The sequence below is a fragment of the Myotis daubentonii genome, chromosome 10, assembly GCF_963259705.1.
Source record: "Myotis daubentonii chromosome 10, mMyoDau2.1, whole genome shotgun sequence".
NCBI lineage: Eukaryota > Metazoa > Chordata > Mammalia > Chiroptera > Vespertilionidae > Myotis > Myotis daubentonii.
The window spans coordinates 58299488-58324857 of record NC_081849.1 but is presented as its reverse complement, the minus strand read 5'-3'; the positions used below and the strand labels follow the sequence as shown (position 1 = coordinate 58324857).

General features: G+C 42.1%; 1 protein-coding gene across 4 annotated transcripts in view; it reads left to right on the top strand.

Moving 5' to 3' along the window:
• Nucleotides 1-1166: 1166 nt before the first annotated feature.
• The window catches only part of SNX13 (sorting nexin 13), a 103673-nt gene continuing 79469 nt past the window's right edge, over nucleotides 1167-25370 (top strand). For all 4 annotated transcript variants that reach the window (XM_059712487.1, XM_059712488.1, XM_059712486.1 and 1 more), the window contains exons 1-2: nucleotides 1167-2215; nucleotides 24182-24294. In XM_059712487.1, the coding sequence (XP_059568470.1) occupies nucleotides 1649-2215; nucleotides 24182-24294 (680 nt within the window). In that variant the 5' untranslated portion in view covers nucleotides 1167-1648. The remainder of the gene's footprint in view (nucleotides 2216-24181; nucleotides 24295-25370) is intronic.

Below are 25370 nucleotides of genomic sequence, written 5' to 3'. Positions count from 1 at the left end.
GTAAGTGCTAAGAAAAAAAAAAAAACTGAAGAGAGTATGCTGGGGGAGGGGCAGCATTTTAAATGAGATGGTCAGAGTAGGCTTCCTTGAAAAGGGTGACATTTGAGCAAAGATGGGGCAGAAGTGAGGGAGCTAGCCATGAGGGTACCTAGTGGAAAGATCTTTCCAGATAAAGAGAATATAGTGAGAGTAAAGACCCCAGGGCGAGAGGATTCCCTGTCGTTCTAGTCTAGGAGCAAGGTGCTGGAACAAAGTGCTTAGTAGAAATGAGGTCAGAGAGGTGACTGTAGGAACTCGGTAGGAATGTTTTTTAGGTCACAGAAAGGACTCTGGCGGAAAAAGCTGGGAGCTGATGATTTTGGCTTGATCTAAGGTCCACAGACACACTTCTAAATGCACATCCATGTCATGTTACAGGTTGATATAAACCTCAAGTTGTGTCTAGATCACCCTTAAAATAAGTGAAAATGCCTTGCTTGTGGAATTGGAAAAACATGTAGAAAATTAAATATCAGGTCAGACACCTAAATTACAGTTTTAATTCACTGGCTAGGAACTTAAATATTAATGCGCCTTCTGCTCTGTTTTATTTACAGGTTGGAAGAGTATCTTTTTCCAGGTTCCTGTTGTCTCTAGTGTCTCTTGGTTTCCCTTAATATCTTAATCCAGGTAGTATTTTCCAATCCAATTTCCTATTCATGGTTTTACTCTGTCACATTTTACCACTCACACATTTTACTGTGTTGCAGAGGCCAGCATCTTTGCTGGCCCAGAAGTATGGAACTTATGGATCGGATGTAGAGCAAAACAACAAAGCCTACTTGTCCTCAATTAGTAGAATCAAGTAAAATCAGGACTTTCCTTTAATTTCTGGCTCACTACAGAACCATTTTGTTTCCTTGGTGAGGGCACAACAGCATAGCGATGACAGCCGTGTGTTAAGTAAATTTCGCTTTCCCAGTAGCGCTAGTGTCAAGGAAGGGGGACTGAGGTGGGGAGACGCTGGCGCAGGGGAAGGAACCACCCGGCCTGAGTTTTGCAAAATGCCCTGTGCATCCCTTGCAAATAGGGCCTGGAAAGGTTCTCCAGACCAACTCTGGACGCGTACTTCCCAGTTCCTGGGAAAAACGGTTTCCACAATCGGGTGACCCGCTCGGGCAGCAGGTCCTGGTCAACCACGCACATCGCAGCCAGAGGCAGGTCCAGATGGAGGGGCTCCTGGGCACACAGCGCTCCAGAGTCCAGCCCCGCAGCAGGTGGGAATGCTCACGATGACACCTGCTGAAATCGGCTCGCCCTGGTAACTCAAAAACATCCGGTGCAGAAGCCGGCGAGGCTGTGGAGACTGCTGGTAGGAAACAACAGCGTCTTTAACTTTTTTTCCAGAAGTCTGCAAGCCCCCACGGTCGGGCAGGTGCTGGCCAATCCCCTGATCGGCGACCGTGGGGATCCGGGTGAAGATGATACGCCCGTATCACTTCCACGACCTGCCGCGCACCCCAGCAGCGCGCTCGCCGAGGGCTGGGAAGGACACAGGAAAGTTTCGGTCCAAGTTCAGGAGAGCGTGGCGGAGCCGGGAGAAGTTTCGGGTCACCGGCCGTGGAGGGAGCCGAACCCCCCGCGCGCTCCTCGGTCGCCGCCCAGGGCAATGCGCAGGGGAAGCTTTTCGACAGGACACCTGCCGCTCGGTCCCCGAGACTCGCGGGCTCCGCAGCGCCGGCCGACCAGGGCTCGGCCTCTGCCGGGCTCGCTCCACCCCAGGGCCGGCCGGCCCCGGCGAGCGGCGGAGGACGAGCGGGCCCTCTCTCCGCTCCCCGCGGCCCCGAGTCGGCCTGAGCGCCCAGCTCCGGGGCCCCCGTCGCCCCCGCCGCCGCCGCCGCCCCGCGGGCCTCCGGACGCCCGTCGCCGCTCCCCCACGCGCCGGCGCTATGGAGACAGTCACGAGACGCCGGCGGCGCCCGCGCCCGCCAATGGGAGAGCACGTCGCGGGGAGACGCGGACGTCGCTCTTCCAAGATGGCGGCGCGTCCGTCGCGAGCAGCCGGGCCGGGGGGAAGCCAGCGAAGCCGAGTAAAGCCGCCGCCCGGGAAAGGACTGAAGGGGCTGTTGCCGCCGTCGGCGGCGGCTCGGGCAGTTTCCGCTGCTGCTACCGCTGCTGCCATGCGGCGAGGCTAGGGAGGAGCTCACTCCCCCGGGGTGTAATGATGTTAACGGAGGTAAGCGGCGGCGGCGGCGGCCGGTGTTTACCTGTGCAATGGGGAAGGGGCCGGGCCGGCCGGCCGGAGGACAGCCTTGCCCGCGCCGGCCGGCCGGCCGGCCGACCCTCGGCCGCGGGCCGCGGGGCCGGAGGAGCCGTGGGGATCCTACAAGTGCCTCCTGATGGGAGCCGTGCTGACTCAACAGAGCCCCGCCGCCTCCCGCCGCCCGCGCGCTCCTGTCGCCGTTGCCACTTGCCCGGCCCCCGGCTCCGGTGTCCCTCCGGCGGCCGCTGCCTCCCCACTGGCCGTTTCCTTCGTGGTTTCCCTTCCACGCTGCTCGGTGGCATCGTGGGTGTCTGCGCGGCCGCCGGTCCCCGCTGCCCCCGGTTGGCCCGAGGTCTCCCGTCCCCTCCCCTCCCCTCCCCGGCCTCGGCCTCCTCCGCGGCCCTCCACCTCCCTCCGTGCGCGGTCAGCATCCTGGGCTGGTCCCTCGGCCCGGCCGGTTCGTGTCCCCCGCACCCTGGGCTGCTCCGTCCTCCGGCGCGAGGGAGCTGGGTCCCCCCGCCCCCGCCCCCGGGCGCCGCTCGCTCGCTCGGACCGTGGGAACGAGAAAGTTCTGCCGCACCTCCACCCTCTGGGTGGCTCTCTCGCCCTCGGGAACCCTTTCCTCGGACCCGGACGGGAAACGGGCAGCTCTCGCCAGCCAGCCAGCTTCCCCTCCTGGCGCCCAGTGTCCGTGGTAGAAAGACTTTTTGGAGAAGTCGAGTTTGCCTTTAACCAGCAGCAGTACGTTCAGGACGCCGTTGGCGTGACCAGCCTGGACAGTGGACACAGCTGTGTGCAGGGCACGTGCTGGTGTGGGCGTCGCGGGAGAGGAATTCCCGAGCTTGGGGGGTGTTGCAGCGGTCGAGCGACCCTTTCACAGGTCTCCTAAGACCATCCTGCATAATCAGATATTTACATTACGATTCATAACAGCAACATTGCAGTTATGAAGTAGCAACGAAAATGATTTTATGGTTGGGTCACAACATGAGGAACTGTGTTTAAAGGGCCAGAAGGTTGAGAACCACTGGTAAGGAAATACCTTCAAAGCGTCTCAGTTGTGAGGATGCCGGGGTCAGCCCAAGGGGACTAGTTTGGGCTCTTTGGGGGCCGAACTAGGGCAGGAAACGATTGAAATGGGCAACAGGAAGGATTTTTATTTGCGCCCAAAAAGGAAAATAAAAATATTGGTAGAGGAGTGTGAGAACTGGACAGTAAAGGACTTAACTTGCCTTTCCAACTTGGCCGACTCGGAGGAACTTACTACTTTGGTGGTTATTGGTACTTAATCTATGCACAGACCCTGGCATATGATTTGTTTATGAAATACTTGCTGGTTGATTTTAATTCGTGGGCTACTTATTTCTAGTAGTTTCTAGTTCACGCTGTATTTCTAAATTCCACAGATTTTTCATTCCCGGAGTCTATTTCATTCCCGAACACTGTGGTATAGCATAAGCTTCCGTTGTCATTAGCAGTATCAGGTTAGAAAAAACACCTTAAAAGTAGCAGAAGTTCTGTTTTTACCTTCAGTGTGATATTTTGGTGGGAATAATTAGCCTTGTAAGTTTCACTGTTGTCTCTAATGTACGATCTTTTATGAGATAACCTTTTGATTAAAGTTGGCTTAGGTTAGCACGTGAACTCATTGCGTTTGCTAGTACAATAAATAGTGTCTTGATTTGGAAAGATTGAACTTTCTGAGCTTTTGTATTTTAAAATAATTTTGTTTCAGCGATATATTTTAGGCAGTAAGTCAGTGACAGTGGTAAGATGCACGATAGTGCCTTGTGTGTACAGGGCATAACTTCTAGGAGGCAGTGCCAGGGTTCCAGCACTGGCAGTCTGTGCGAAGTCCGCTGACCACTACACTGGAGTGGCTCTCTAAAGTGAGGTCTAGAGTAAATGGTACTTGGGTCTTATCTATGGTGTTAGTAGTCATTTTATAGATTATGAAACTGAAGTCCAGACACTTGTCCAAGGTCAAGCAATTACTAGTGGCCAAGGTGAAACTAGAATCCCATCACCTGACAGTACGGAACTCTGATGTCTCTCAATGAATAGTTTTCAGCTCTTTTAATAGGTTTTAAAATAGGCTCCTTCCTTGTCGGAATATGGTTAGTAGGTAAACTGGAAAGTTGTCATTACTTGAGAAAAACTTTTTGCTTTACTTCTAGCTTTTTTTGTTTGTTTGAACAAGGCTCAGAAATAGTCCTAATTTGAAATATTTCAGATATAAAAATTTTACTCCTTGTTAGTTACTAAAAAATTAGTACTGTGGGACTCCTTTTTACTGCTATCTTTAGGTAAGCAAATTTTAGGAGGTGTGATTTAATTTATGTTAGATATTAAAATGTATAATTAAAAACTATTTTTTGAAAGATTCTTATGTTCAACAAGCATATACTGTGCTCAGATTGTACCATCTGCTTGGTTCTTTTACATTTTGACATCAAAGTAGGTGATATTATCTCCATTAGCCCGATTAGAAGACCAAGATTGAGAGTTTAAAGTGGCTTGCTTGTAGCAAGTGGTGGAGCCAGCAGTCACACCTAAGTACTCTTATTCCAAATTGTGTGGTGTTTTTGTGCTTAATATGGAATGCATCATTAAATTTTTGTGGCTGATAATCAGCAGTTTACTATTTTTAGTTGTTTTTCTTTTTAACCAAGGTGGGGATTCCAAGTATGTAGACAAATAATAACATAGTGATAAACATTTATATGAAACTTCAGTTTTGCTTTTTGTCAAAATTGATCTCTGAAGCCTTTTCAGAAATGAGAAACCATGCAAGTGATTAACTAAGGGCTATTAAGTTAAAAGAGAAAATTAGTCAATTGAGCAAATATGTACAATGAACTTTGAAAGTTGAAAATATGATAGATTAGCCCTAATAGGTTTGGCTCAGTGGATAGAGCGTTGGCCTGCTGACTGAAGGGTCCCAGGTTCCATTCCTGTCAGGGGCATGTACCTTGGCTGTGGGCACATCCCCAATAGTGGGGGTGCAGGAGGCAGCTAATCAATGTTTCTCGCTCATCGATGTTTCTAACTATCCCTCTCCCTTCCTCTCTGTAAAAAAAATCAATAAAATATATTATAAAAAAATATGATAGATTAGTGTGAATTGAAAATACAGCTCCAAAAGGTCATCTTGCTGCCCCCCCCCCCCCCACCTTTTTTTTTAATGTCTGTTAAAATTTCCTCCCCTACTGTCTTTGCCCCTGTTAGGACTTCTTACTCTTAATGGTACTCTTATGACATTTGACAAAAAATTTGTCACAGTATACTTGAAAGTTATTTGTTTAATCCCCACTCACCTTCTAAACCCTCATCCCCATTTTTGAAGTAAGAGTTAACTTCCACATATCAGAATTAGTTAGCTGTGGGATATTTACCTGATAATTTATTTCATCCTAATTTTCACAACATTGAATATAATAAAATATTTATCAGTGAGTTTTTGTTAAACACACTTTAAACTATTTTTTAATGTCTCAAAAGCTATTAGGGTTATTCTGAGCATTTATTATCACAGAGAATGAAGGTATAGAAGATGTAGGAAAACATGCTAAATTTGTACTAATGCTCTGAAGGTTGTTTTTGCATAAAAACCAATTACCAGCCTATTGACACTTGCCTTGTGCTTTTAAAAATAGTGAATAAAAATTGTAGTTATTTAAACTTAATGGTTTGGGTTGTGTGCAAATGTGGGGCATTAGTTAATGTTAAATAAAAATGGTTTATGTTTGTGCTACTTCTATCAGATTTAGTGATTTTTATATATTAGCACTAATTCTTGATTTTGTGGTTAACAAATATGATACAGATGGGAAAAGGTATAAACGGCAGCACTTTTATTTATTTTATTTTTCTTATGTGTCCAAAGACAGGAAACCACAGGCAAGCCCTTGTAGGAGGGTTAAACTGCAGCTCTTATAGAAGTACCAGTTTAATAGTTGTTAAGGGGGTAAAATTTTGTGGTTCAAATATATTTGGAATATATTTGCCTGAAAGAAGTTAAATAGATTTCTTGTCTGGAGAAGCGCAGAGCTTTTGATAGGTGATTTACTTTCAAAGATGGTGATAGAATTTGCATTATGTTGCACAAGTTGTTTAACTTACTGGTTTTGGCAAACTGACTAACATGGAGAGTTACAGAATTTCTTGTATTTTATTTTAGGAAATCCCGAGTTTTGAAGAGTTGTTCATCAAGGAAGGGGCTCTGGACTTGGGCACAATCTCTCTCTCTCCCCCCCCCCCCCCCCCCTCTCTCTCTCTCTCTCTCTCTCTCTCACACACACACACACACACACACACACACACACACACACACACACACACTTGCACACACCCCCAACAAGGAAAACACCTTAGGTCCACTGGCATTCAAAGGATGTTAAGATCTAGAAAATGTTGTGAGGAGAGGGAATGTTTAATTAAAGCAAGTGGACAGCTCTTAACATACCATTTTTTAAAAATTGGTTGAAATTGAGTAAATAAACTGGATTCATAGTAATGCATACTTATATCTATCAACATATGCTGCCTACCACAGTAGGAAGGTAACACACAAATGATCTATATGTTAAACATTATAAAGATGAGTCCCAACTTCACTTATTTATGATGTGACATTGGGGAAGTTGTTTGAACTTTGAGCCTTAGTTTCCTTCTGTGTAAAATTGGAATAATAATAACACCTTTCTAAGCTGCACTCTCATTGTTGTGAAGATCAAATAAAATGAAATAGGGTATATAATTCTTTGTAAACGGTCAGTCATTATACAAATATCAGTGGTTAGTACATCAGGTTTTTCTCTATATGCCTTGTACTAATGTGAATTCAAGTCCTAGGTTCTGTCTAGCTTTATGGCTTGCTAGCTTCTCAGTTGTGGATGGATCCCAGGAAAACGGTGTGCCTTGACCATTGGTGTAATTACAGGGGAGGTGTTGTAGGTCTCAGGAATGGCAATAGAAGTAATTCCTAAAATAAATGAGCTTAGGAATCAAGTTATAGAGGTAAAGTATGGGCCCTTGGAGCTTGGGAGTGAGGAACCTAATGGTAACCTGTCTGGGTCAGGAAGCGGGTGGGGGAATGATAAGGGGAAAGGGAGAGGGAAAGAAAAAGGCACTGGTGTATTCCAGGGAAGGAGAGCACACTGGGTCCTTGTCCTAACGGTTTGAAAGGTGGAGATTTTAGGGTCGGTCCCAGGAGAAGATCCTAATAGAATATTCAGCAGTTTTCCAGGTGTGTCCTTTCAGGATTGTGGTCTCCACTCATGATTGGCCGGCACCAGGGTCCTGAGGTCAGCCTTGGCTGGTTTTGTTACTTATCTGGGCCTGGACCTGAAATATAACCAAGGCCTAAAGGCCTAGATATTATCTCTAGCGAAGGAAGGTCAGAGGATCCAAACCACCAATCCAATGATATGCTAGGGGAGGAAAAGTCACCTGGGGGTGAGGTCCCACCTACAATTGATAGTCCTTACTGGGCACCTGGGGCTTTCCACCCTAGTGACTTTCGGTACCTAGCCCATTGGTCCTTGCTCTGCTCATGTCTGTCTAACTGCCTACCTCAGGAGGCAGGGAATAGACTTCAAAAAGAAATTGGGGGGGGCGGGGAATAGACTGAGAGCATGTCCTGAAAACTAATAATGAGGGTAGTGTATTGTGTGGTTGGTAAACTGATGCCAAAGAATTTCTGAAAGGGAAGTTCCAAAACATATTTTGTAGAAAGTTACTTATTTGAATGTTAGCAATGATTTGTGTGTACATTGAGAAATATTTGTAGGAAATCATTTATTTTTAACCAGTCCTGGTAATCCTAAAAATCGCGGTACCATTCTTAAAAGGTGAAGCTGTTGTTCAGGATAATTTTTATAAGGCTTTGGTTATGACTTGTACTGGACATTAATTTGTGTGCATTAATTTGTTCACCAAACACAAACACACCTACTGTGTGGTAGGCACATGCTAAGTTCTGCTGCTGAAGTGGTGAGTCAGACCTAAAACCTGCCCTCAGGTAAATTGTGCCAGTTTGGCCATCATTCTACTAAAGAGTTGAGGTCTTTTCTCAGAGTAAAACAAATAGCATAATTAAAAGGTGAAAAATGAAGAGGAAGAAAAGGTTGGAGAATGTAATTAAAAGGTAATTACTTGTATTAGTTATGTAACTACAGGTAAAGCTACCAGTTTGGATGAGATGGCCACTTTGAGATGAGCTTCTTAAAACTGGAGTCAGCCCACCTCTGCTGTCTGTATTTGCCCCAAGCTAATTCACAGTGTGGCATGAAAGAAAAAGTGAGAACAGAGAAGAAAATCTGTGAATTTATCATTATTTCTTTTCCTAAAAAGATTTTTAAATCTTAAGAGGTCTACCAGATTTTACTGAAAAAACCCAGCTGAATTCCATTTTTCCTGGTGAAAGTAATACTTGGTCCCGACCCACCTTTCATTTATTTGCTGATTTTTCACTTCTTCCCAACTTGAATGTTAACTCCTGAAGATTGGGCTTGCAAGTTGTATTTCCAGGCCTGGAACAGAGTTGCATGCTAGTAGTCCTCACTCAGTATCTGTAGAATGAACATTGAGTATTTTCTGTAGTGAAGTTAAGGTAAAAGTGAAAAATTACCAAGACAAACATTGTTTATGGTAAATTTAAACTATCACATTAATTACCCGTCAGGGATTATTTATTATCAGTGTCCATTAGACATTTTTTAGTAGTGCACTGTGGTTTAATGTGTTTGGGATCACAAAAACAAATTGACAGAAAAGAAAAGTTGGATATCAAACTTTTAGTTAGAATGGAAGTCTCTCAATTTTTCTATAGGAAAAAATCTGATTAGATTGATGTTATTATATAACCAATTATAAATGCAAGAACAACTTGGATTTTGCTTGTATCTTGTACTGTTTAAATTTTATTATGATTTCATGTGTACCACTTAAAAATGTATTCCTAAACTAGATAAACTGAAAGCTTTGTTTATAATAATATTGCTGATTTTTGTGGCACTTTGTTGAATGTTTCACAGTTTGTAACCTTTTTTAAAAAAATATATTTTTTATTGATTTCAGAGAGAAAGGGAGAGGGAGAGAGAGATAGAAATATCACTGATGAGAGAGAATCATCGAGTGGCTGCCTCTTGCACGTCCCCCACTGGAGATCGAGCCCTCAACCTGGGCATGTGCCCTTGACTGGAATCGAACCCAGGACCCTTCAGTCCGCAGGCTGACGCTCCATCCACTGAGCCAAACCAGCCAAGGCAACAGTTTGTAACCTTTAATGCTATTTTGAAAGTTGCAAGTATAAGTAAAAATTTGGTCATGGATTTCAACAAGTTGGAAAATTTGGAGGCACATTTTTAAGGAGTGCAGCTGCTACCACAATCTCTCCACTAAAATGCCTCTCAATGTTGCATTATTAGGTCATTTCACCGACATCCATAATCCCATTGCATATTTAAAAATAATGTGAGCTGGAAAAGTTCAGTAGTAATTTCTCTGTTCAACTGTGAAAATTAAATTGTTCTAATGATCTTTAAATTAGTTCCAGAGACTCATATATATCAAGTGGAGTAATTCACAGTTGTGGGCTTATTACACTGTTTCTCCAGTTTCCTGAGGGACCTTTTTATTCCGATGCCTCTGTGAAATCCCTAAAGTGAATGCTGCTTTGCTTTTGACCTTAGCCCTGCATTGTTGAAAGACTCCTTGGATGTTACTCTATTTAATCCTGAATTCCTTTGCTCCTGGAACCCTGGGGCTATTTTTAGCCTGGCTGTGCTTTGGCACATGACTATGTGATTCTTTGTATTGTGACTTTTATTTTCAGGCTAGAGTTGTGTGACAACATGCATGTGTGGAGAATGGCTTTTAGATTCACTATCATAATTTCAGGCTTGGAAATTATAGAACTGATTGAAGTTGTACAATTTTAATGAAGGAGTTAAGTATGAAGTAAAATTTCATCTCATTTTAGTTATCACATAAATTTTGGGAAATAAAGGTCTGATTTTAAGGTTTTATTTGTTCTCCAGTATTTCTTTAAATCATAATATTGTAGTTTAGAATTTGTTCTTGATTTCTTTTCTTGAGTTTGAGATGACATTTTTGTTAGGTTAGGTGGCTCAGGAGGCGGCGCAAGAAATAGAGTCCAGTGAATCAGAAAAGAAAGGAAAGGAAAAGGTTTATTCTGCATCCCCGGGAGACCCACGTACCCCCAGGACAGGGCACGTGGATTCACACCAACAGGAAGGGGGGCGCTTTTTTTATACTGCAGTTGGGTGAGGGGCAGGGACATGAGCTGAGGAATTCTCTGCCGCAGGGGATGGGCGGGGGTATTCAGAAGAAGTCCCTATCTGTGTGGGGGTATGTGGATTCAGGGAGAAGAAGCTGGTATCTGTGTCTGGCACGGTGATCTGTGAGAAATCCCAGGGGAAGTCCATTGTCTCATCACATGTCTGCATGTATCTGATCCTGGGCTCTCTCCGACCTAACAATTTTGTTCTCAGAATTTTTCTCAGGGAGTTTAATCAGTTTGCAACTATTAATAAAATCAGCTATTTTTATATCCAGTGTTATTTTACTTACTAACATCTGATGCTTTTTCTTGGCTAATAGTACCTAAATGCTCAACACTTAAACTGTTGGAATATTCTAGTCCTGGTAAAAGTTAGCAGAGTAAGAGTGTTGTAGGTGGTGGGAATGGCACCAGTTGTCTGACTGGTAAGGGGTCAGACCAAACCTGGGTTCAGCAACCTAGGTATTTGGGTTCTGGCTAGGAAAGAATTCAAAGTCCAGACCCAAACTGTAAGAGAACATTTATTTGGTGAATTATAGAAGTAGAAAAAGTAATTCCTAGGATAGGCTAGAGGTAAAGGAAGGGCCCGTGGAGCTTGGGTGTGAGGAAGCTAATGGTAATGTGCCTAGGGGGGAAGGGGTGGGAAAAGAAAGGGAAAAGCAGTACTCCAGGGAGAGAGAAAGAATGCACTGGGTCCTCCATCCTAAGGATTTTAGGAGCAGAAATTTTAGGGGAGGTGCCAGGGGAAGGTCTCAATAGAATATTCAGCAGTTTTCCAGGTGTGTCCATTCAGGGTTGTGGTCTGATTGATTGGCAGGCACCAGGGCAGAGGGGACATTATTCAATGGAGCTGGTCCTGATATCAGCCATGGCTGGTATTGTTGCTTATCTGGGCGTGGAGCTGAAATACAACTGAGGCATAGATGTTATCTCTAGGGAGGAAAGATCAGGGGGACCAGGGATATGCTAGGGGAGTAAAAGTCACCCAGGAGGCAAGGTCCCACTCTATAATTGATTATCCATTGCTAGGCACCTGGGGCTTTCCACGCTGATGACCTGTACCTAGGAGAGAGAGAGAAACATCAGTGATGAGAGAGAATCATTGATTGACTGCTCCTGCACGTCCCCTACTGGGGATTGAGCTAGCAACCCAGGTTTGTAACATGCCAGTCTAGATCCCCAATAGGGAGGGTGGACATGCAGGAGGCAACCTATGGATGTTTTTCTCTCATCCATGTTTCTATCTCTCTCTCCCTGTCCCTTCCCCTCTCTCTGAAATCAATAAAAATATATCTTAAAAAAAAAATAGTCGAGCTGGTGTGGCTCACTAGTTGAGTGTCAACCAGGAGGTCATGGTTCAATTCCTGGTCAGGGCACACGCCTGGATTGTGGGCTTGATCCCAGTGTGGGGCGTGCAGGAGGCAGATTATCTATAATTTTCTCTCTACATTGATGTTTCTATCTATTTCTCCTTCTCCCTTCCTCTCTGAAATCAATAAAAATATATTTAAAAATAAATACATAAAAATAAAGTATTTTTAATAGTTTTTCTTAAAAATATTACAAGCTTCTTGAAAAGCAAATCAGTGCAGAAGTGTATTTAGTGAAAAGTAAAAGTATGATTTGCTTTCTACATTTTAAAAACAGTCTGGGTACTTCCATACCATTCTTTTTTAAACACATATGAGAGAATTTTCATTCAACTTAAAAAAATTACTCTTAAAGATAGTGATATGAATTATCTTTTCCTGCTTTGATAAGTTTCTCAATTGTTTACTTAACTTTTACAATAGTTTTTATTTATTCTTATATTTCATACTCTTCTCCCCGTCTCTCTGTCCTGTGAATAGTAGTTGCCCAATGAATTGATTTGACACAGACCAAGGGCATGTGGAACTTGAGTGTTAAGATGCCAATTAATTAATGATCAGAAAGGAAGATAAACTGGTTGCTGGGGTCCAACCCCAGCAGGTCCAGGGGTCCCCAAAGGTGTGGTCGGAGTCGGCGAAGAAGGAAGGACACGGAGACAGTGTTCAGTTGATCAGCAGCCTAGCCAGGATCTCCAGCCAAGTTCTGTTTCAGATCTCCAGAGAGGTTCTGGTTAGGATCTCCAGTCAGGTTCTGTGTCCATGTTCTCTTGCTAGGTTCTCCAGGTTCTCCAGCCAGGTTCTGTAGCCATGTTCCCTCCTAGGTTCTCCAGCCAGGTTCAGTCACCAGATTCTAGTCAGGTTCTCTTGCCAATTTCTGTAGTCAGGTTCAGTCCAGGATCTTTTGCCATGTTCTCTCCAGCGAAGTTCTTCTGTCTTCTAAGTTCTGTGTAGGTTCTGTCTTCTGAATTCTGTCTGTTGTTGTCTTGTTGCATCTGTATTTATACCAGTTGATTCCAATCCTATCAATCTCTATTACAAAGGTTAGGGCGTTTCTTATCTCCATTCCAGGGAATAAAGATTATGTAGCTTAAGCATGATTGTTCATAGTTAAAGTGATTAATTACCCACCTGGCACTTAGTTAAGGGGTTTTATTCCCTCCCTAACTTCAGGGGAAAATCCTTACCTGGGGAAACAACCTTTCTCGGAGAGGTGACCTTGGTTAAAACACAGCGCCAAGAAGGTGAGCAAACATATTAAGAACCGTATGCTATATATGTCAGGTCCCTTGAAACAGCAAGGATGGACCGGTTCCCAACAACTGGTGAAGATTATCACTGGGGAAAAAAATCTTGATTTACATAACATTGATTTAGATCAGTGGTTCTCAACCTTCCTATTGCTGCGACCCTTTAATACAGTTCCTCATGTTGTGGTGACCCCCAACCATAAAATTATTTTCGTTGCTACTTCATAACTGTAATTTTGCTACTGTTCTGAATCGTAATGTAAATATCTGATATGCAGGATGTATTTTCATTGTTACAAATTGAACATAATTAAAGCATAGTGATTTATTACAAAAACAACATGTAATTATATATGTGTTTTCTGGTGGTCTTAGGTGACCCCTGTGAAAGGGTCGTTCAACTCCCAGGTTGGCAACCCACAGGTTGAGAACCGATGATTTAGATGATTCCAAAGATCTGTGTATTCAATAATACTTACTGTATGTGTCACATGTTATACTTGGTACTAAGAATACACCATTGAACAAAGCATATACAATTTATGTCCTCATGTGACTTAAGGCATATAGTATATGCAGGAAAATAAACAGGCAATTACAGTATAATGTGATAAATGAGGATATTGGCAGTGATGAACCATGGAGTCCAGTCTCATTAGGGAAGTGAATATACTAGTAGAAGTGGGTAAAGTAAGGAGAAAGTAGAAGAATCTAGTGTAGGGGTGGGCAACCTTTTTGTGAGTGCGTGCCAAAACCAACAAAATCTCTGACTCAAAATTCTTCTGCATGCCAACCCTAATTTTTTGAGAACATGTTACGCCTACTTGATATCTCTTAAGGTGTACGTATGTGAAGAACCTTGAAGAAATAATAAAATTCATTCGAGCGACAAAAGCACAGTATATGACGATGAAAAATACATTTATTTTTTAATGTATACATGTACACTGATAGTGCGACAGAAAACTTTATGACTCCGTTTGATATTATCAGTGGGACTTTTGCTGCTGCATCACTGATGACAGAGATTTTACATCAGGTTTACATTTCGTGACCTTCAGAGATATGCACGAGCTACTACTTTTCGTCCGTCAGGCTACTCCTGTTACGAGACTTAACAAACTTCATCACTGAGAACAAAGATTCACAAGCATATGTGGATGAAACCAAAACACTGGTCGGATCTAGGAAGGCAGGAAGAGTTAAGGCAGAGGCATAGAAATTGCTCTTCCCCTCTCTCGTCAATCCATGTCTATGGTCTTTAAGATAACTTATTATGTAAAATTATTTATTTATCTAAGATGCACCTACACTGAATTTATCTGAAAAATAAAAAAGTCAATATTAAGAAAAAAATTGTAAATGGAAGATTATAAGAGAGGGTTTCGCGTGCCAGCAAAAGTTACTGGTGTGCCATGTTTGGCACGCGTGCCAGGGATTGTCCACCCCTGATCTAGTGTCTACAACTGTGAATGTATATGAAAAATAGAGGCAGTTGGTGTAACTAATGTAGAACTGGAAGATTGTGGCCAGGGAAAAAAGATTTTAATTTTCCAACTTCTTATTCAGAAGAATATAAGGTGGTGATGAAGTTAGAGTGTGGTCTGTAGTGCCTAAAGTGGAATTGCATGAAAGATGGTGGAGGCGAAATGCTTTATGATATAAATAGACTGTTGGATGTATTACCCTTATATATGTTCAAGTAATTCAAGGTATGTAGTACTCGGGATAGAGAAGAATGTTGTGTGCCACATGTCAAGAGTTTTGAGTCCTTTGGGGATCAGTGGTTTTCACAATGACTGCATATTGGAATTACCTGGAGAACTTTACACACTACTAATGCTCCATTCTAACTTTGCTGCACAGTGGGAATTCTAGTGGTTAGCTCCCATCCCCAGCTATTCTGATTTACTTTGTATAGAGTGTAACCTGGGCAGTGGGATTTTAAAATGCTCCCACGTAGTTCTGTGTAGGAATTGCACATGGAGGACTTTTTTACAGGAAACTGGCTGGGAGCTATATTTGGGACTGTGATCCTGCATCATGAAGTTGAGAGAATTGCAGGAGAAGCAGCTTTTACTTAAACTGAAAAATTTGAGGATACTAATGTGTTTGTTTTTTATGGAACAGAGTAAACTTAGAGGGAAGCTTTGGTAGGGAGGGAAACAGTGGAAAGTTAGAGGAGGAAAAACAAGAACAGTATAGTGATTAGAGTACATGAGAAGACTAATAAATTTAGCTCTTGGGGGTGACCAAAGATAACAGGGCATATTAGGTTCAGAATTAGCCTGGAAAATACTTTCAGCAATCCCATAGTGGTTGATAGACCTTAATGGGTTGCACTTCATTGAAAGTCCTAGCCTTGTACTCTTCTCTTTGTTAAGGGATTTGGCTTGATTGTGAAGGTGGTTGGATCTTTAAGACCCATGGTGAGGCCCAGAGTTCCAGGCTGAAGTGGTTAGAGGCCCATATGTTTTGACACCAGCAGGCAGAGACTAGACTCGCAGGGGTGGGCAAACTTTTTGACTGGAGGGCCACAATGGGTTCTTAAACTGGACCTGAGGGCCCGAACAAAAGCATGGATGGAGTGTTTGTGTGAACTAATATAAATTCAAAGTAAACATCATTACATAACAGGGTACGGTCTTTTTTTTTTTTTTTTTTAGTTTTATTCATTTCTAAGGGGCCGTCCAGCCCGCTTGCCCACGGCTGGAGTAGAGTGTCAAGGCTTGGTCAGTTTAGCATAGCATTGCTCTGCTCACTTTGACATGCTGCTTGTGAGAGTTTGACACTGCGGTACCTAACAAAGCCTTTACTATTTCTTTACTTTTCCACTACATGCTTTTTAGGAACATTTTTAATTCAGTTTCAGATTTCTAAGCAACGACTGATAAGTGTCATTTTTTTTAATGTATAAGAATTGTTATAAATTTAGAAAAGTGAAAAGGGACCTTATATATTACCTAAGCAAACTTCTCTTATTTATTTATACATTAGAAATTCATGCATAGAGAATCAAAATGAGTTTCTCAATGAAACCACTCAGCCTAGATTAGAGTATAAACTGTACCTGAGCCTAGAAATTTATAATTGTTAAACTGATTCAAATTTGTTTTAGGAATAAATTGATTAACTCATTTTATTAATTTGACATGTAACTCAATTTTTTTGAACTTATAAACTTGGAAAATGAGAAGAACATCAGACATCACTCAATAATGTACAACAAATTTAATTTTCTTTTAAAATTAAAACAAGCTATTTGAAGTATAATGCTGTCTTCAAGAGCTACCTTAGTTATGCAAATAAGCTTTGAAATAACCTTTGAATGAAGAATTAAAAATTTTTCAATATATTTTTGGTCAGGATAAGATAAATAGTAAAGTAGTAAATTTGGTAACAGCTTAATATAGAAATAAAAATTATATGCTAAGTGGAAAATAAGACTTTTTGCATGATTAAAGTATATCTTGTTAACTAGTAATTAAAACCCACTGCTTTTACTAAGCAAATATATGCTTTTTTTTTCAAGTATTTTTTATTGATTTCAGAGAGGAAGGGAAAGAGAGAGAGATAGAAACATCAATTATGAGAAAGAATCATCGATCCGCTGCCTCCTGCATGTTCCCCACTGGGGATCTAGCCCGCAACCCAGGCACGTGCCCTTGCCTTGACTGGAATCAAACTTGGGACCCTTCAATCTGCTGATGCTCTATCCACTGAGCCAAACCAGCCAGGGCAAAGCTCTTATACTTTTTAAAATTTGTACGCAGTGGCGTTATTTCATGTGTTTGAATTACGAAACTAAAGGTAACTTTTCTAGGCTCTGACACCAAGTAGATGAAGCCTATGATGGATCATGGGGATTTAGGCTATATCAAAAGGATGCTTTAAAAAAAATTTGTCTATCGATCCATCTATCTATCTATCTATCTATCTATCTATCTATCTATCTATCTATCTATCTATCTTCTACCTATGTATGTATCTATTTGAGAGAGAGTAAGGGAGAGAGCATTGGGGAGATGGAGGGAGGGAGGGGGAGAGAGAGAGACAGACATCAATTTGTTGTTCTACCCTTTTATGCATTCATTGGTTGATTCTTATATGTACCCTGACTGGAGATCAAACCCGAAACCTTGGCACATCCAGACAACACTCAAATCAACTGGTTTACCTAGCCAGGGCCAGCGTACTTTTAACAGCTGGGTTAAGACCTGCATTTTTGTATGTATCTTAATTTCTCGTTAAGCTAGGAATAATAGTAGTAATTAGCCTAACATTGATCATTGCATCATGGACTCGTTTACTCCCCACAACAACCACATGACAGAGGTGAGCAAATAAAGGCATACAGTGGCTACACGGCTAATAAATAAATATCAAAGGTGAGATTTGCACTCTGAAAACTCTAACTCCAGAGTCCATACTTTTTGAGCACTATGCTATACTAACTTTATTTCTTCTTAAGTTTTGAGAAGTAAATGAGAATAGGATATGTAGAATGCTTGGTACAATTTTAGTTTTTACAGCTTTTTGGGGTACAGAGTTGTGAATACAGTTTTGTAGACCTAGAGGTTAATTTGGGGAGAGTTTAAGTAGTCATACTTAGTTCTAAACAGTACTGGTAGCTTGTTAGAATGGAAGAGTCACAGACCCCACCCTACCCTAGACATCCTGGAGCAAAATCTGCATTTAAAAACCTAAAAGTTTGAGAACTTCTGCCTTAGATGATGTTGAAGGTTTCTTCCAACTCACAGTTGGGTAGTCAGTGAATCTCGAACAGGGGTGGGCAAATTTTTTGACTCGAGGGCCACAGTGGGTTCTTAAACTGGACCGGAGGGCCGGAACAAAAGCATGGATGGAGTGTTTGTGTGAACTAATATAAATTCAAAGTAAACATCGTTACATAACAGGGTACGGCCTTTTTTTTTTTTTTTTTTTTAGTTTTATTCATTTCAAACGGGCCGAATCCGGCCCGCGGGCTGTAGTTTGCCCACGGCTGATCTAGAACACCTGCCAGTGTGGATATTTCAGTATTAAGTATTATATTTAGAGAAGAAAATGGTAATCTATCAAGAATTACTTTAATGTAAATCATTGTAATGTAGATTTATTCCTGTTTTGGTTTTTTTTTTTTTTTTTGCTTTCATTTTAAGTCCGCTCCTGGAGTAATACCTGTTTGAATTTGTAAAAGGTTTCTGATATAGTACCAAATTGTCCTAAATTTTATCCTGTATTATCTGAGGAAATAATTATAACTTAAGCTTTTTAAATGGTATTAATACAAATGTTTTTTTTTTAAATATATTTTTATTGATTTCAGAGAGGAAGGGAGAGGGAGAGATAGATAGAAGCATCAGTAATGACAGAGAATCATTGATAGGCTGCCTCCTGCATGCCCCTTACTGGGGATTGAGCCCACAACCAGGCATGTGCCCTTGACTGGCATTGAACCCAGGACCCTTTAGTCTGAAGGCCAACACTCTTATCTACTGAGCCAAACCAGGCAAGCATTTAAATAAATGAGGCATGTACCTGCTGGCCACGAGTTTGACATGCTTGGGGGCAAGGCAAATGTTTTTCTTAATCTCACCAAATAAGATTATAATTTCAGGCAGTTATATATATTACTAGAGGCCTGGTGCATGAAATTCGTGCACGGGGGTAGGGGGTCCCTCAGCCCAGCCTGCACCCTCTCCAATCTGGGACCCCTCGGGGGATGTCGACTGTCGGTTTAGGCCCAATCCTGCAGGTATTGCCCCTAACTTGCCCCCCTGTGGGCCTGAAAAGAGTTTGCCCCTCCCTTCCCCCCCTGCCAGCCTGATCGCCCCTAACTTGCCCCCTTGCAGGCCTGATCGCCCCTAACTTGCTCCACTGCTGGCCTGATCACCCCTAACCACCTCTGCCTCGTCCCCGGCCTAAGCCGCAGTCTGGCCTCCCTTTGCAGGAGGCGACCTGGCCAATCGGGAAGGCACCGCTGCTCCCATCACCCCGCTGCTGCTGCCACTGCTGGCCACCATGGCTGCCTGAGCCCAGGCCCTCGCAGCTGCCGTGGCTGCCTAAGCTGCGGCCTGCCTCTCCTTTGTCCAGATGGATGCCCGGATGGACGTCTGGAAGATGTCTGCTTTAATTAGCGTATTACCTTTTTATTAGTATAGATATACTATATATTCGGCTGGTGCACAAATTCATGCACAGGTGGGGTCCCTCGGCCTGGCCCAGTGATCAGGACCAATCGAGACCAGTCAGCTGCGGGGAGGGACCGTGAGAGGTTGGCTGTGAGAGCGCACTGACCAGCAGGGTGCAGCTTCTGCATTGAGCATCTGTTCCCTGGTGGTCAGTGCGTTGTCATAGTGACCGGTAAACCAGTCGTAACAGTCACTTAGGCTTTTATATATATAGACTAGAGGCCCGGTGAACAAAAGTTTGTGCACTTGGGTGGGGAGAGGGGGTCCCTCAGCCCGGCCTGTGCCCTCTCGCGGTCTGGGACCCCTCGGGAGGTAACGACCTGCTGGCTTAGGCCTGCTTCCGGGTGGCAGAGGGCAGGTCCAATCCCTAGGTGCAGCCCCTGGTTGGGCTCAGAGCAGGGCCGATTGGGGAGTTGGGGCGCTGCCCTCATCATGCACAGAGCAGGGCAGATCGGGAGGTTGCAATGCCACCCCTAGTCACGCTCAGAGTAGGGCCAATTGGGGTGTTGGGGCACTGCCCCCTGTCACACACAGAGCAGGGGGAACCAGGGGGGTGGGGTGCCGCCACTGTCACACTCAGGGCAGGGCCGATGGGGGGGTTGGGGCGCCGCACCCTGTCACACACAGAGCCACAGGGCGATCAGGGGGTTGGGGTGCTCTCCCCTGTCACGCACAGAGCAGGGTCGATCAGGGGGTTGAGGAGCTCCCCGCTGTCACGAACAGAGCAGGGCGGATAGGGAGGTTGTGGCCCCGCCCCCTGTCACACACAGAGCCGCAGGGCGATCAGGGGGTTGGGGAGCTCCCCCCTGTCACGCACAGAGCAGGGCTGATCAGGGGGTTGAGGAGCTCCCCCCTGTCATGAACAGAGCAGGGCGGATAGGGAGGTTGTGGCCCCACCCCCTGTCACACACAGAGCCGCAGGGCGATCAGGGTGTTTGGTCGCTGCCCCCTGTCATGCTGATCCCGGTGCTGCGAGACATATTACCCTTTTACTATATAGGATAAAAGCCTGGTGCACGGGTTGGGGCCGGCTGGTTTGCCCTGAAGGGTGTCCTGGATCAGGGTGGGGGTCCCGCTTGGGTGCCTGGCCAGCCTGGGTGAGGGGATGATGGCTGTTTGCATCTGGTCACACACCCTTTAGGGTGGGGGTCCCCACTGGGGTGCCTGGCCAGCCTGGGTGAGGGGCTGAGGGCTGTTTTCAGGCTGGCGGGTGACTGAAGCTCCCAACCTGTCCTTTTTTCCTTTTTTTAAAATTCTGGGCCAGCTTTAGCTCTGAGGCTTGGCTCCAGCTATGAGACCTCCGCTGCTGAAAGCAGGTTTCTGGCCTTTGTTTACCTTCTGTGTTTGAAACAATGTTGTGGTCTTGCTGGCTGAAGCCCGGGTTTTGTTTAGCTTCTATATTTGTTACAATGTTGCTTAGAGTGCAGCTGAGAGGCCCGCAAGACAGGCGGGGAAGCTTGGCTTCCGCTGTCACTGAAGCAAGCAAGCCTCCCTGTTCACGTCAGCTGCCTGGCTGCCGGCCGCCATCTTGGCTTCCAGTTAATTTGCATATCGCCCTGATTAGCCAATTTGAAGGGTAGTGGTCGTACGCTAATTACCATGTTTCTCTTTTATTAGATAGGATAGGTGGGAACACTAAGAATAACATAAAGCTTTCTTATTTTTGAACAGTTCCCTATTCTGATGTTTCAATGAACAGGTTACCTGAGTAAATGAGCACCAAACTTGCTTGATTGGAATTTTTTAATTTTATTAGTCTCTAGAATATGAAAATTTCTCTCAAACTTACTTAAGGTAAGGGTTGTTTCAAGATTTAAAAGAAGCTGAAACCGGTTTGGCTCAGTGGATAGAGCGTCGGCCTGCGGACTGAAAGGTCCCAGATTCGATTCCGGTCAAGGGCATGTACCTGGGTTGCGGGCATATCCCCAGTTGGAGATGTGCAGGAGGCAGCTGATCGATGTTTCTCTCTCATCGATGTTTCTAACTATCTCTCTCCCCTCCTCTCTGTAAAAAATCAATAAAATATATTTTTAAAAAAAAGATTTAAAAGAAATGTGACAGTAATGTCTGTTTTGTTTACTGTTAAATGACTACCATGGTAGGTATTTACAAATATTTGTTCAGCGAATGAATAAGAGTTTGTTTTTGGTGAATTTGCCACTGTTTTGAAGTGCATAACATACTTACAAGATTCTGAAAAGGAATTTTTAGACAGTTGAGCATCTTCATATTAACTAATTTTTGCATTAAATAATCTTCCCCACATTAACTTAATTGTGGTTCTTTTTTGATAAGTTTTTTAATTGTGGAAGATATGATTCAAATAGAAGAGCAAAACATTTATGTAGTTTAACCAGTTAACTGCCATAAGCGTCTATAGATGCAAGAGGCGAACCTTTTTTAATTAAATTCAAAATATCATGTTAGTTAACTGGTTAAAAAGCAAACACTTGGTTAAGCAGAATACTATGAGTATTTGAAAAGCCCTCAGGTGTTGTCCTCCTATTGCAAGCGCTCTTCCTTTATCCCCAGAGATAGCCACTTTGCTTGGTTTTATTTTTAAGACCTTTGAATATATCAAAATTTATCCTTAATTAGTTAATTTTGAGAAACGGACTAGCAAGCATAAATTTTAACTGTAAAGAAAGAGTAATATTGCTACTATGAGATGAAGTCTCACTGAAGGAGGTAGGTGAATAGTCTCATTTCTGCTTTCCTGAGAGTTGACAAGAACTCTTTTCAGAGAAGTCCATGGATAAGACTTTGAGTGGATCCTGGAAAATAGCATCTGTTTCCCATAGTTGGACATCTGGCAGTACTGTGGTACCAGTACTATATAGAAAAAGTAAAACAAAAACAAAAACAAAAAACACTGAGTGACATAAATGGAAAAATAGGAAGAATCAGTATTATAAATTCTCTTTAAATCCTGTCTAAGATTTCTGTTCATGTATCATCTAATCTTTGAGAGCTTCTTAGATCAACCAGATAAAGTTGCTTTATTTTTCACTATAATGCTTATCCCCATCTAATAGAAATATATAGTTATTTACTTATTTGTCTTTTTTCCCTTTCTGGTGTGTAAACTTAAAAAGATATGTATATATCCTACACCCAGAGTGGAGGATGGCAGAGCCCTAACTGTCCCAACCCACTTCTGCCTCCATTCCCTTTTTCCAGAAGATTGGGGGGGAAAACACATCAAAATGATATGCCTGTGAAGAAAGTGCAACATGTTTAGAAACACTGGTAAGAAAAGCTTTGAAAAACACCATCAAGGGAATCCCACTACAAGGTAATCAGATTCCCCTTTTCTGGAATTCCTGTAGCACAAAGGAGGTCGCTTTCTGTTTCCCTTTCTAACAGATCAGACTTCTGGATTAGGCATTTTGGCTGCCTATGGACTAATAATTGCAAGACCACAATACAGGACCCAATTCCAGCTACAAAATTACTCAGTGACAATGAATGATGTGATGGTACCTTATAATCCTCCGGGAAAATTTTCCCATCTAACCCCAGAGGTGGGAGATGCAGGACTAGGACATATCCAGGCCCAGACCAAATGGCAGTGCTTGGACTGCAACCAAGTAATCACTGCAAAGTAGTTCCAAGTAGCAAGAAATTACATCCCGATTCTCATGGAGACTACTGTAGGATATAGAGTAGGAGCATGAGAGCAGTCAAACCTCGTGTAAATAATGTTGCTTTGCTTTTTAAAAAAATTAATGAGGGTCTGCTCATTTTTCTCCCCTTATTGAATGTAGACTTACAGGATATGTTTTATGCACTGGTTTCCCCAGCACATAGGAAGCATTCAATGATGGTGAATGAATGAATGAAAATGAATAAATTAATACTAGTACAACTGTCCTTTCTCTCATAATTCACAGCACTTACTGTCTATTCCATAGTTTTTTGGTCATTAATTTTGTTCAGTTTAGCATCTTACAATGCTTTGTATTATTTTCTTTTGGTTCAGTGTCTAATTGTTTCATTCCTATAAGACAGTCTTCTCTGTGCTCCTTGAGGGAAAGAGACAAATGCTTCCCTGTATACCTCACAGTGCAAGGCAGATGGATATAACTTGTTGAATTGAATACATGTATTTATTCATAATGACTTAAATTGCTAAAATCCAGTTTGCCTTCAACAAAAGTATTTTTATTGGATTCTAAATGAAATAGGGTTTTTTGTTGTTTTTTTAATTATGGATAATTTTTGGAGATGTTTTGTTGCGCTCATGATAAATTTTGCTAAGTGGAAGTTGAAAGTTTAGTGATTATAATTTTACAAATTTCTACACACAGTTTGAATTGAAAATAGCACAATTTTCAGTGAGATACGGATTTCTTACCTGGAAATGTTAATTTAAAAAATAAGTTATACTATTGTTATATTTCAACTTAGCTTTGAAATGAAGCATTGAAAATAAGCACAAATTTAGTCTACATTTTACATATGCTTTTGCATATATAAATACACAAATGTTTTTATAAATACTTTATCATTTCTCATTACAGCATATTATTTAACAATGTGTATAAGTATTTATTTTTGTACCTTTACATTTTCACCAGATTTTAAAAAATCATTACTGTTGTTCTATGAATAAATCTCTTCCTACATTCAGGTTTTGTATATGATTTCTTGGAGATAAATTTCCAACAGTGTACTTAACACTTTCAAAAGTAAATATTTTAACAGTAATTAAAACAGTACTATAAATGTACAAAAGGAGAAATTTAAAACTATATAAACGTTTTGTTGGTTCCTTTATAATTCATATTTATTTTTAAAAACTTTTTTTTTTTGCTTTATTTCAGACCAGTCTGTCCATATGGGGATGGGGAAGCCTTGGCGTTGTCCTTTCTCTAATAACCTTTGGACCCTTTGTAATATTTTATTTGGCATTTTATATCCTCTGCTTTGTGGGTGGGTAAGTATAATCAGTGATAATTTTGCAATTCATATGTCATGTTCTGTTTTTCAAAATTGAAAAAAATAACCAAGAGAAATGGAAGTATAGTTTATTATGAATGCTATTTTTACAAATTGTTTTTACCAAAGTTTAAAAATAAAATTGACACACTTATAGAAATAAAATGGTAATGGTCATTATTTGTGCCAGAAATATGGTTAGTCATCTTCAAAAATAAAATAGTTGATACAAACTTCTTTGTGATAAAGGAAAATTTTTACGATTTTTAAAAATTCCTTTTGATTTTATTACTCCTTTAAGGTTGAAATTACTTTATTATAAACAGTAACAAGATAAGTAAGTTATATGGATAACACATCAAGTTTTACATGGAGATAGTGTGTTATTGATTAGACTTCTAACACTGTTAATTGTTTTTCTTTTGTTAAGAAAATTCAACGGGGGGGTAGGGGGGGAAGGACACATGTAAATTCAAACACCTGAATTTGCAGTTTTTTCCTTCATGGTTATTTGGTTTGCAGTTTATACTTTTTACCTTGCCTTGATAAACCTTTACAAGAGAGGTTTCAGTCATGATTTTGTATAGCTTCCCATGCAGAACATTTGATATCAGACATGTAAGAGAGTGTATAGATGAGAGATTCTTGTTTTAGGTATTCTAATCAGCTTAGCTGAAATGTGCATTTTGTTGTTAACACATATGTGTGCGTGTGTGTGTGTGTGTGTGTGTGTGTATACATATATATATATATACACACACACATATATATAGATGATACATTCCTGTAATTATTTGTGAAATAAATACCTATGAGTTCTTTTAAAATATATTTTGAGAATCCCCAAATTTGGAGGAGTTATTATAGGTTTAACGGACTTCACTGAATTGAATAGCATGTATAAACCGTGGCCTGAAAGAATGTATAAGACACTAAAGGGGTGGCTTCTGAATATATCAACTACCTATTACCTCTTTCAGGATATGGGTTTGAAAGTAATGCATAGCCATTTTTATAGGGAGTGCACCATTGACTGTTGAACAAGTGAGAATTAAAGGACTATTCATAAAATTA